General features: G+C 35.3%; 1 protein-coding gene across 3 annotated transcripts in view; it reads left to right on the top strand.

Annotated features, from left to right (window-relative positions):
* SMC5 (structural maintenance of chromosomes 5) overlaps positions 1–12978 on the top strand; it is a 92907-nt gene that overhangs the window by 19012 nt on the left and 60917 nt on the right. For all 3 annotated transcript variants that reach the window (XM_077907329.1, XM_077907321.1, XM_077907335.1), the window contains exons 4-8: positions 499–661; positions 1855–1989; positions 3735–3875; positions 5201–5362; positions 6490–6561. In XM_077907329.1, the coding sequence (XP_077763455.1) occupies positions 499–661; positions 1855–1989; positions 3735–3875; positions 5201–5362; positions 6490–6561 (673 nt within the window). The remainder of the gene's footprint in view (positions 1–498; positions 662–1854; positions 1990–3734; positions 3876–5200; positions 5363–6489; positions 6562–12978) is intronic.

The following is a 12978-nucleotide window of genomic DNA, read 5'->3' as shown; positions in this document are numbered from 1 at the left end:
GGAGTACAAGACAAGGAAGGCATGGGCCACCTGTATGACCAAGCTAGCTATGATGTCTGGAACTGCTTATGCAAGAATTGGTTTCCATTCATGTATTTTCCAAGTAGAGGAAGTTTCAGCATTTAATTTTATATGCTTTAATATACCAACCCATTTTGAATCGCAGTCAACGCATGTGATTGGAGAATAATAATTAAAGGATAAATAACTCTAGATATGTAAATCCTCTGTCAGTGTTTGGAAATTAGTATTGGTTTTGTTTTATTTTAACAGTTTAATTGTGATGTTAAATAAGTGGTAACTTCCATGTGGTCAGTTATGTATCATTACCAATGAAATACCAAGGTTTCCTTCTTTGGAGGGGCCAAAATATCAAAAAGAATAAAAATTATAATAATACTGTCTGGCAAACTTTGTTGTAAGAGAATTTTGGAAATTGTATTTCTAAAATATGTGTACTTTGAACATAAAGATTTTTAAAAATTATTTTTTAACCAGATTTAGAACTTCTGGAAACCTTATAATCACCCGCGAGATTGATGTGGCAAAAAATCAGTCATCTTGGTTCATCAACAAAAAATCTACAACCCAGAAAGTAGTAGAAGAGCAAGTTGCAGCCTTAAACATTCAAGTGGGCAATCTTTGCCAATTTCTACCTCAGGTATGAGAGAATGAAATGTACAGATGGGAAAATTCCTCTTCATGCTGTAGGACAATGTAAATACTTTTCAAGGGGTATTGTAAAGGAAGCTATTTAAAGTAAGCCTTATAATGTTAGTACTTTCTAACAGTTCTTTGTAAATAGAGCATCTCATCTCATATTATAATATAGTAAATTTGGAAGATTTCAATTAACTAATTAAAAGTTAAGTCTGCAGAATATTGTAAAGGAAATAAAGTTGTATTGTTTTTAAGTAGAGTAGCTTGGATGGCCATGGTCTACAATTTGTACGTCCTTAAAATTTTGTTAATAAACAACTTATTCGTGTTTTTTGTAATAAAATGCTTGATATACTGAAACTCCTAAATCTATAGGTGTGTCTTCTAAAACTTTGTTATATTTTAAGTTTGTTTAGTAAAAATATCCTGAAAACGCACTTTATTTTTTTTTATTTTTTATTTTTTTGAAAACGCACTTTAAATGTTACATTTGTTTTTGAGTGCTGTCTAGTGACTGCAGTATAGTTCATTTTTTTCAATTTAGAAACAATGACTTGATTATTACGTATGTCCAAATTAAATAAAAATTTTAAATTTGGAAGCATTGTTAGCTGATGTCTGATAGCTTCAGAACTAGATGTTTAAAAATGTCCTTTCTCTTCTAACATTCTAGCTGATATGTGGTAGATAATGATCATTCAATCCAGTGAACTGATTTTATTCACAAGCTATCTGTTATATGTATGTAAACACTTCACCCTAGAAATGTTGACATAGAAATTTTTTAAAAGTTCTCAGAAAGATGACAGTTCATACCCTAAGTTTATCTTTACCATTTTAAAGAGTAAAATATGAAGGACAGAGTTTCTGTTAGCACATCTTACAGGAGTTTTTTTCTTTTAAATGAGTTTCATCTTAACAAGTGTGATCACTGAGTGAAAATAGGTTTTGAAGATATTTATAAGTGATAATAGTTGTGGGACACCTGCGAGGCTCAGTCAATAAGTGTCCGACTCTTGGTTTTGGCTCAGGTCATGATCCTCAGGATTGTGAAGTTGAGCTCTGTGTTGGTCTCTTTGCTGAGCACTTAGCTAAGACTTAAGTTTCTCTCCTCCCTCTCTCTCTCTGTCTCTGTCTAAACAAATTTTTAAGAAAAATGATAATAGTTGCTGATATTTAAGTTTTATGCTCTAGGATAAAGTTGGAGAATTTGCTAAACTGAGTAAAATTGAACTCCTTGAAGCTACTGAGAAGTCTATTGGTCCTCCAGAAATGCACAGATACCATTGTGAACTCAAAAACTTCAGGGAGAAAGAAAAACAACTAGAGGTATTTATAAAGAGACAACTCATTTTTATTGTCCCTCACTGATTCCTTTCTTTTACAATGTGGTAGTGTAAGAGTAGCTTTGATTCATCGGGTGACTTCATATATTTGTGATTTTTTTTTTTTTCCCACCTAGGGTTATATTGCTGACATTAATTAAACTAGGTAACAAAGTGAGAAATTGATTTGAAAAATTTGACTACCATTTCATCAAGTAACATGTCATTGATTGAATTTCTAAGTAATCAATAATATTTTAAAGTATTTATTTTTCGCAGGAAGTTTCAGTATTATTCCTTTATTTATTCAGTGTTTCTTAAACACCTGCCATGTGCCAGGACGGTACAAGGCTTTGTAGTAGTATAGCAGTTACCTTGTAGCTTTTGATGTAGTGTCTCTTGAACCAGTTCTCATATTTTTTCAGTTGCAGGAGGGTAGACTTCGTAAGAGAGCTTTGTGTTTAGTTGCAGTGTTTTTATTTTCACCTTTAATAAACATTAAAGTGTCCATTTATGGCGTATCACTTAAAAGGGTGTTTTGTTTAATGAAGCATTTTCCATGTGTCAGCCACTAAAATAAATTCAGTAAATTTTCGTAATAAGATCTGTTATAAACAAATGGTTTCTCTTAAATTATAACTGTTCATACTTAATAATATGCATATTACTATAATTTAATATTTATTATACTTTTTCAGAGTCTGTGACCAAAGGAGTAGTTATTTTATCATGCTTTAGATACTCTGGCAGTTGTTTTACCTTTGCCCCCATGGAACAGTCAGATACAGTAGTCCTTCCCCTTATTCACATTTTCATTTACCTGCCATTTCAATTGCCCGTGGTCATCCATGGTCCAGAAGCAGATAATGTTCCTGACATATCGTCACCAGGTCACCAGGTCATCAGTAGTCTGTTGTTATATCACGGTGCCTCACTTCATCTTATCACGTGGCATTCTTCCCTTTCACATCACCACAAGAAGAAGGGTGACAACAGTAGGATGATGTATTTTGAGAACGATTGCATTTGCATAACACTTATGACAGTTTATTATAATTGTTTTGTTTTTTGCTAGTCTCATTGTGTCTGATTTATAAATTAAGCTTTATCATAGAGAAAAGCGATATATAGAGAGTTTGGTACTATCTGTGGTTTCAGGCATTACATCTGTGTAATGGCATTGTATCTGTGGTTTTGGATTACTTTCCCCACAAATAAGGTGACGGGACCACTGTACTCTGAAATACTCTGAAATTACTACCATCCTCTGAAGGAACACACATTATCCTACTAGGTTCTGAGTACATCTTTGCAATTGGTACCTCGTGGTCTAAGGGCTAAATTTTAGCTGCCTTCTCCTTTTTAAGTCCCTAAGTCATGAACATTCATAACATACGAATCATAATAAAACTATTCATTTGTATGTCACATTACAGCTTTGGGTGAACTTGCATTTAGAATAGGTACATTGCTTCTACCCTCCAGGTGAGTAGGGCAGATAGATGTCTTCTCTTGAGGCAGGAAGAGGCTGGGCTCAGAGGTATGGGGGGGGTCTTCCTCACAGTCACACAATGAATAAATTGCAGAGCCTAGATCAGAGCTCAGATATGCATGTTAGTTTTATGCAGTCCTTAAGAACTCCTGTGAAGTTCTTTATGGTAAAATTTTGCTAGCATTGTACATATTTTGATCATTAAAGGATTTGACCTCTTGTCTTCAGTTAAACTGATTGTTAAATATTTGTTTTAGACCTCGTGCAAAGAGAAAACTGAATATCTAGAGAAAATGATTCAGAGAAATGAAAGATACAAACAAGATGTGGAGAGGTTCTATGAACGTAAGCGACATTTAGATTTGATTGAGATGCTTGAAGCTAAAAGGCCATGGGTGGTAAGTCTTAATTATTAGAGGCAAGAATAGTGATGCTTTAACTAGCAGACAAGCCATAAAGAAGGCAATAATTGCTCTGTATTCAAATTATGTATTTTTGCCTTATATACTATAATAAAATTTGTGTTATGATAGAGCTGTGTACTGTTACTATTGTGTAACAGATAAGTTGATTGTGCTCCTAATTCTCCCAGATTTGAGTCCTCAACAGATTATGTAAGACATTAGCGATCTAAAAATGTTCACACATAAAAATGAAATCTTTGAGTGCCCTCAAGTCACAGAGAATTTTCTTGGCATGTGCCACCAATAACTTCAGGTACAGGTGGAGCGGAAGGCTGAGGACTACTTCTCTACTCATGCTTCATAAGTTTATTGAGGCTAATGTTGTCTTTTAATCACTGTGCTGTACAGTTATTATGTTTGGCCACAGTTTGGGCTAAAGAGTCTGTTCCCTCAGTGCATTTCTTTATGACAGGTGGAATAAAATAGGGAAGTTTTAAGATGTTTGTTCCAGGGTTAGGATGAAGGTAATTGTTAATTGATTCGAAAAATATGTAGCTGTGTTTATGGCATTTCTTCCTCACCCCTTCACCCTATCCTGTCCCATAATTCCAATATTAAACTTTTTGCTTTCTTCAGCTTGTTTTGACTATATTTGCCCATTATTACTTTTAAACCTACTTTGTTTTTCCTTTAAAAGTCTTTTTGTTTATCCTTTTCTTTCTGAGATTGATTTCAATCTTTTTTTTTTTTCCCCATTTTTAAAATTTACTCTGTAATCTTTCTTTTTTTCAGCCCATACATTCTTAACTATAAGCTCTCCGGGCACTCCACTTACTTTTCTTTTTTAGCAAATATTTACTAATTCCTGTAACATGACAGACATTTTTACTCGCATTTTTGTTCTCCTTTGATCTGTTTTTCCTTTGTTCATTTTTACTTTTCATAACTGAGTTTATTTTTTATTTATTTTTTTAATAACTGAGTTTATTTATACCTTCTGCTATCCCTTCTTCATTGAGAGACTAGAAAGACTAGTAGCAATTCAGAACCAGCTTCAGAACCAGGAAGGGATGGAAGTGAGGGCCCAGCCCAATAATAGAGGTAAATACTCAGGGAGTGTTGAGCTTCTTAGTAAATCAGTGTTGGTATTCACTGCTACTGAAGTTATTTCAGGCAGTAGATTTCACATGAGTAGACTTGCCAAAAGGATACCCAGTCTTTTCATAGATTTGGTTTCTGTTTGCACCTTGATTTTAGCGTATGGGTTTTTAGTTCCACCTACTAGTGCATTAACTTTTATTTCTTGAATTAATTGCAAGGAATATGAAAACGTTCGTCAGGAGTATGAAGAAGTAAAACTAGCTCGTGACCGAGTGAAGGAAGAGGTGAGGAAACTGAAGGAAGGGCAGATCCCCATGACACGTCGAATTGAAGAAATTGAGAGGCAGCGGCACACTTTGGAGGCTCGAATCAAAGAGAAGGTACTTTTCCCAGCTCGGTTATGGATCTTCTGTATTTGAGCAAGTACAATAACTATTTTGTAGATCTGTTATTTTGTGGATTTACTTGAAGCTTTTGTTCCTTTTTAAGCTTGATTCTACCACTGCAGGGCTTTTCAGGGTACTGTCACTGCTGGTGGGTTGCTCCTTTGTGGAAACTCCAGCCTACAAAAGAGAAAATGGAAATGTGATTGTTTTAATGACAAGAAGACTCAGAGTAGTATTTGTAGGAACATTGAACATCTTTTGTGAATTTATCATAGAAAACTTGGTGTTTCTTAGAATAAATGGTATAATGGCATATGGAAAATTCCATTTATTAAAAAATATATTTAAACATTTTAAACTCAGGGACTCCTGAGTTGGGTGGCGCAGTGGTTGAGCATCTGCCTTCAGCTCAGGTCATGATCCTGGGGTACTGGGATTGAGTCCCATATCAAGTTCCCTGTAGGGAGCCTGCCTCTCTCTATGTCTTTGCCTCTCTCTTGTGTCTCTCATGAAAAAAATAAATCTTTTGGAAAAAAATTTTTAACTCAAAAATTTTTATGGTTGTGGCTTTTAACTTTAGGGAGATTTTGGAGTCCCAAGATTTTTGAGGACAGTTTAAACTATGGACCCCACTATCCTGGTAGGATTGCTTTTAGGATCAGATGAAAATCATGAGTTAATAAATGCAGAGATAAACGTGTGCATATTGCTATGGCTATTTTTATTTATTTAAAAAAAAATAAAAGTAAGTAAAAAATGAAGATTTTATTTATTTATTGATGAAAGACACACACACAGAGAGGCAGAGAGACAGGCAGAGGGAGAAGCAGACTCCATGCAGGGAGCCCAACATGGGACTCGATCCCGGGTCTCCAGGATCACACCTTGGGCTGAAAGCGGCGCTAAACCGCTGAGCCACTGGGGCTGCCCTATGGCTATTTTTAAATATCATTGAATAACCTTTTATAGATTTGCAAGTAAGTTATTTTTGGTGTTAACATGAATTTGGTTTGAAAGAAATGAAAAAGCATTGTGAATTAAATTAATTTGGTTGGGGGGCCACATAATTGGCTTGCTTGAGATTTTAACTAAATTCCCCTCCTTGTGGTTCGATCTTACAGGCAACAGATATTAAGGAGACCTCTCAAAAATGTAAACAAAAGCAAGATATTATAGAAAGGAAAGATAAACAGGTAAGATTTTTGTATTGAAATTTTTATTGTGCTAATTTCACCTTACTTTTGTGTTCAGGCCTGAATTATGGGACAACCTTTTGTTTGGAAAGTGTCTAAGGTCCTCCTCATTCCCTCCTTGGTCTGTGAGGGCTACTAAGATTCAGAAGTAGAGCAGTTGCACAGACGATAATGAGGAAGAATTCTCACAACTCCTAGATAGGCACTGTGATCTTTGTAACTGAGTGGCTGTAGGTTTTTAATGGACTCATGGTAAAATTGGATTTAGTTATCTCAGAAATTAAATTTTAAGAGATCTGTTGATGTTAAGAGTTGGACGTTAAAAAGCTGGTAACAGATTCTTTGTACAGGTTGGGGCTTGATGGCAGAATTGTTTTAAGATGGCTATGCAGGAAAGTGGGCTTAGCCAAGAGATCCTCAATCATGTGTAGAGTTTTGTTCTTCAGAACCGTTCAGAAACCTGAGTTTGAATTACCTGTCTTTGGGATAGACGCATAACTTGAAACATTCCCAGTGGTTGAAGCATTATGTTCATCTTCTGTTTTTTTCAGCCCCACCCATTTTTCTGTAGCTTTATCTTCAGATTCCAGGCACCTCTGATTTAATTTCTCCAGGATAAACCTCAGATTCTCATGGCAGAGGCTCAGCCATCAGTGTGAAGTGCATCTGTGTGGAGGGGTGCGGGGCACTGGGCGGGAGGCAGGGAGGGGGCAGTCCTGTTGTGTATGAGGTCTTTTCTCCTTGATATCTCCTGGTTGTTGAGAGGCTCCAGAATTGTTCTTTTGTTTTGAAAGAGTCCTCCTCTCTTTCCTTTTTCTCCTCATCACCTTTCACACTGTGGCTCCTCCAATAGGGTACTACATCAGTGGTCCTTCTGCTGTCTTTCCTCTTTTGAATGCTCTTGCTGTCTCCTCCCTTGGTTCCCTCTGTCCCTGTGGGAGTGAAGCTTTGTACTCCATTTCTAATACTTTGTTGGAGTTTAGGAGGGAAAAGACATAAAGATTTCATCTTTAAAACCCTAAACAGGGATGAATACAGATTGCTAAGTTGTGTAAATTTGAATCATCTTTGTTTCTGTCGCAAATCGTACCTGATATTTTAATACATTGCTGGATTCAGCTGGAAGATCTTGTATTTACAGTTTTTTGCACCATATGAGATTGGCCTAAAATTTTATTTTTATTTCATCCTTAACTGGTTTTTCACTATGTGATGCTGACTTTTTAACTACTTTAATACTCCTTGGACCAGTATTTTCTATTTTGCTCTTAGTGTATTTACCAGGGCTTGTCACTTTATAAGTTATTTCACTTTTAACTTTTATTAACTTAAAAAAATATATTTATTTATGAGCAGTGGCAGAGACACAGGCAGAGGGAGAAGCAGGCTTCTCAAGGGGAGCCTGATGCCGGATTTAATCCCGGGATTAAGTTAGGTTCACACCCTGAGCTGGAGGCAGATACTAAACCACTGAGTCACCTACATATCCCTAACTTTTAATAAATACATTTTAGGGCATAAATAATTTTTTGGTTATCATTTGGCTACATCTCATATATGTGGTTAAGTGCTTTTATTGCTTTTCTACTTCAGATTCCATATTTTCAGCCATCAGTGAATTTGGTTTGAAAATTTAACATTTTCATTCATTTAAGCTTATATAGAAGTTCTTACTATTTTAATTTCTATGGATATGGAATTTCAAAACCTTAAAGTAGAGTTCTAATTCTGTTCCTATATGGTTAATAAACATGGGCTTTATGACTTTTAGATATTTTGAGATCTTTTTGGACTTTTATATTTGGTTTTGTACATGTTCTGTAAATATTCAAAAAGAATGTATTCAGTCTATTTATATGTATAAATATATGTGTTACAACAGGTTTACTATACTTATATTATGTCAATGCCCTATGTACATTTTTATCCATTTTTAAAGTGAAATACCCTCTTCTATGAATATAGAATTGTCTATTTTTCCTAATGATTATATTAGGTTTCGTTTTCTAGGTTTTAAAGCTATATTGTTTTATTATTTCTGCATCATGTTTTGATTAATTTTTTCTGCTGTGAGTAGTATGTACTGGGTTTTGTTCTGCAGTTTTCCTCATTGTGGTGTTATGACACTTTGTCATCCAGGGAGTTTCACCAGTCCATTTATGGTTGGTTTCTACTCACTATGCTTTTTGTTGGATTTCTCCTGCCTGCTCCACTTTCTCCTTTCTGTTGGTATTGATAGCTTTTTTTTTTTATTCCATTTTTCTCCCATGGAGTTATATATTCTAAACCTAAAGTTAGCATTTTGGGATGGCTGGGTGGCTCAGTGGTTGAGTGTCTGCCTTCAGCTCAGGGTGTGACCCCAGGATCCTGGGATCGAGTCCCACATTGGATTCCCTGTGGGGAGCCTACTTCTCCCTCTGCCTGTGTCTCTGCCTCTCTTTGTGTGTCTCATGAATAAATAAAAATCTTTAAAAAATTAAAAAGTCAGCATTTTTATTCTTCTGTTTAGTTAAGATACTTTGTCTTCTTCTATTCCATGTCTGTACCCTCAGAAATGATACTTACCAGTTATTTAAAATGTTATTTTTACAGTCTGTGCCTATTTAGACTTAATTTGTTTTATTATTTTTTTTGTAAAGATTTTATTTATTCATGACAGACACAGAGAAAGAGAGGCAGAGACACAGGCAGAGAGAGAAGCAGGCTCCATGCAGGGAACCCGACGTGGGACTCGATCCCTGGTCTCCAGGATCACACCCGGGGCCAAAGGCGGCGCTAAACCGCTGAGTCACTGGGGCTGCCCTATTGGGGTTTTTTTTTTTTTTTTTTTATATTACTTGTTTTATCTTATTTCTGCCTTTAGGAGGTAGACTTTTTTGTTGCTGGATATTTTGCAAGGATGTTTCAGAGACACTCTTTGGGTGATGAACTTTGAGTTCTTGTATGTTGGAAAATAAGTTTTTTGCATTCATTGTGGAATGTTAATATGGCTGAATCTTAAATTATAAACTCTAAATTGTTTTTTTCCCAACACTTTGACTATCTTTCCTCTGTGTCCCATGAGGTCTTATATTCCTAAAAAGTAGCAGATATGAGAGCTAGGCACAGACCATATTAGACCCTTAAAGAAAAAAGAAAGGAAATTGAATTTGATTCTAAATGCAATGAGAGAGAAAGCTTTTGAAGTTTTTAAGCTGGAGAAATAGTACTTCATATGTTTTAAAAGCACTCAGGATTGCCTTACAGAGAGTGAATTGTATGGGACAAAAAAGTAGAGAGTTCCATAATAAGGCCACTGAAGTAGGCAAGGCAAGTGAGAAGGCTTGCTTCTCCTCATATGATAGTCGTGGACAGGCAAGTTTAGAAAACTGAACCACAAAATTTGCTCGGGGAGTAGATAGACTGAATTGTGGAAGAATTGAGGATCCCTTCTAATCTTTTTGACTTCACAATTGGATGGATTAGTGGTACCTTTTACTGAAATGAGGATTCTTAGGAGAGTGGAAACGAGTTCTCTTTGACTCTATAAAGTTCCATTCTTTTACTTTAAACCTATTTGTGTCTTTGAATCTAAAATGTTTCTTGTGGATCATGGGCTTTCTTTTTTTATTGAAGTAAATATTAACATACAACATTATGTTAGTTTCAGGTATATGACATTGACTCAATTCTGTGCATTACTCATTGCTTACTATGATAAGTATAGTCACTATGTATTATACACTGTTATTCCAGTATTATTGACTGTTTTCCTTATGTTGTACTTTTCATTTCTGTGGTTTATTTTATAACTGGAAGTTTTTGATCTCATAATCCCCTTTATTTAACCCATCCCCCATCCACCTTCCCTCTGGCAACCACCACTTTGTTTTTTTACTTAAGAGTCCATGTATATATGTATTTATGTAGGTATGTGTATATACATGGTGGCAGAGGGAGAGAATCTCCAGCAGATGTGGTGCTGAGCATGGAGCCTGATGTGGGCCTTGATCTCATGACTCTGAGATCATGACCTGAGCTGAAATCAAGGGTTGGACGCTTAACCAACTGAGCCACCCTGGCACCCTGAGCATCTTTTTATGTCTGTTGGCTGTCTGTATGTCTGCTTTGGGAAAATGTCTATTTAGATTTTCTGCCTGTGTTTTAATGATGTTGGGTTTTTTGTTTGCTTTTGTTTGGTGTTGAGTTGCATAAGATCTTTATATATTTTGGGTATTAACCTCTTATCTATCACTTGCAAATATCTTCTTTTATTTACCAGGTTGCTGTTTTGTTTGTTGACAGCTTCCTTCACTGTGCAAAAACTTGATGTTGGTGTACCAGTAGTTGTATTTGGTACACCAGTTGGCCCAATAGTTTATTTTTTTCCTTTTGTCTCTTGGCTGAAGAGACAGCCATAAATATGTTGGTAAGGGCAATGTCAAAGACATAACTGCCTATGTTACCTCGTAGGAGTTATATGATAATATGTCTCACCTTTAGGTCTTCAATCCATTTTTAGTTTATCTTTGTGCATTTTAAGCTGGAGAAATAGAAACTGGTCCAGTTTCATTCTTTAGCATGTAGCTATTGAGTTTTTTCAACATTTATTGAAAAGATTCTTTTTCTTTTTGTATATTCTTGCTTCCTTTGTTGTAGATTGACTATATAGGTGTGGGTTTAATTTCCAGGCTCTCTATACTGTTCCAATGATCTATGTACCTGTTTTTTGACTGGTACTATACTGATTTGATTACTTTCGCTTTGGAGTATATCCTGAAATCTGGGATTGATATACCGCCACCATTTTTCTTTCTCACAGTTTCTTTGATGATTCATTAACTTGTGTGTTTCTGTACACATTTTGGGATTATTTGTTCTAGTTTTGTGAAAAATGCTTTTGGTATTTTGATAAGGATTGCATTGAATCTTAGACTGGGATAGTATAAACATTTTAATATTAATTCTTCCATGAGGATAGTATATCTTCCCATTTGTTTATATCACTTTTGGTTTCTTCCATTGATGGCTTGTAATTTTCAGAGTATAAGGCTTTTACCTCCTTGGTTAAATTTATTACTCGGTATTTTATATTTTAGGGTGCAGTTATAGATGGCATTGCTTTCTTAATTCCTCTTTTTGCTACTTTATTATTAGTGTGTAGAAATGCAACAGATTTGTTTAGATCCGTTTTGTATTCTGCAACTTTACTGAATTCACTTATTCTAACAGTTTTTTGGTGGAGACTTTAGGGCTTTTCATATATTGCATACCATCTGCAAATAGTGACAATTTTACTACTTTTACCAGTTTGGCTGTCTTTTATTTATTTTTCATGTCTGATTGCTGCAGTGAGGATTTTCAGTATTATGTTGAATAAAAGTGGTGATAGTGAATGTCTTTCTTATTCTTAATCTTAGAGGAAAAGCTTTCAGCTCATTGAGTAGATGTTAGATGTGAGATTTTCATATATAGCCTTTATTATGTTGAGATGTGTTTCTCTAAACATGAATGGTTGTTGTATTTTGTCACATGCTTTTTCTGCATGTATTGAGATGGTGATAGGATTTTTATCCTTCTTGTTAATATGATGTATCCTGTTGATTGTGAGTATTGAACCATTCTTGCATCCCTGGAATAACTTGCACTTGGTCATGGTGAATGATCCTTTTAATGTACTGTTGAATTTGGATTAATACTTTGTTGAGGATTTTACATCTATATTCCTCAGATACTTGCCTGTAGTTTTTTTGTTTTTTGGTAGTCTTTTTGTCTGGTTTTGGTATTAGTGTAATTGCTGGTCTTGTAGAGTTTGGAAGTTTTCTGTTTCAATTTTTGGAATAGTTTGAGAAGAACAGACATTACCTTTTCTTTAAATGTCTAGTACAATTAGTGTGAAGCCATCTGGCCCTGGACTTGTTTGCTGGGAGATTTTTTTTTTTTTTTTTTTTTTTGGTCAAATCCATAAACTATTTGCTGTTATTTTTATTGAATTGAATTAAAATTATAATTTAGGGAATACTGAAAACTTCATGATGGTGCATCATCTTACCAAGAACAGGGAATATTTTTTTCTTTTGCCCAAGTCTACCTCTGTGTCTTTCAAGAGAAATTCACTCATACATACAAAACCATGTAAGCGTATATTCATTTAGCAAGTCAAAGACAGCAATCTGTCCAATCCAGATTCCTATTGTTTATATTCTGAGACCCAAGGCCCAATAAAAAATCATGCATGGGCCTCAAGATGATAATGAATCCCTTCAAATTACATATAAAACTTGTGTGTGTGAGTGCTTTATTATTTTTTTTTAAAGATTTTGTTCATGAGAGACAGAGGCAGAGACAGACACAGGCAAGGGAATAAGCAGACTCCCTGTGGGGAGCCCAATGTAGGAGTCAGTGCCAGGAACCCAGAATCACGACCTGAGCTAAAGG

The sequence above is a fragment of the Canis aureus genome, chromosome 1 (genome assembly GCF_053574225.1).
Source record: "Canis aureus isolate CA01 chromosome 1, VMU_Caureus_v.1.0, whole genome shotgun sequence".
Taxonomy (NCBI): domain Eukaryota; kingdom Metazoa; phylum Chordata; class Mammalia; order Carnivora; family Canidae; genus Canis; species Canis aureus.
Note: the sequence above shows the minus strand (reverse complement) of the source record. Positions and strands in the feature narration are given on the sequence as shown.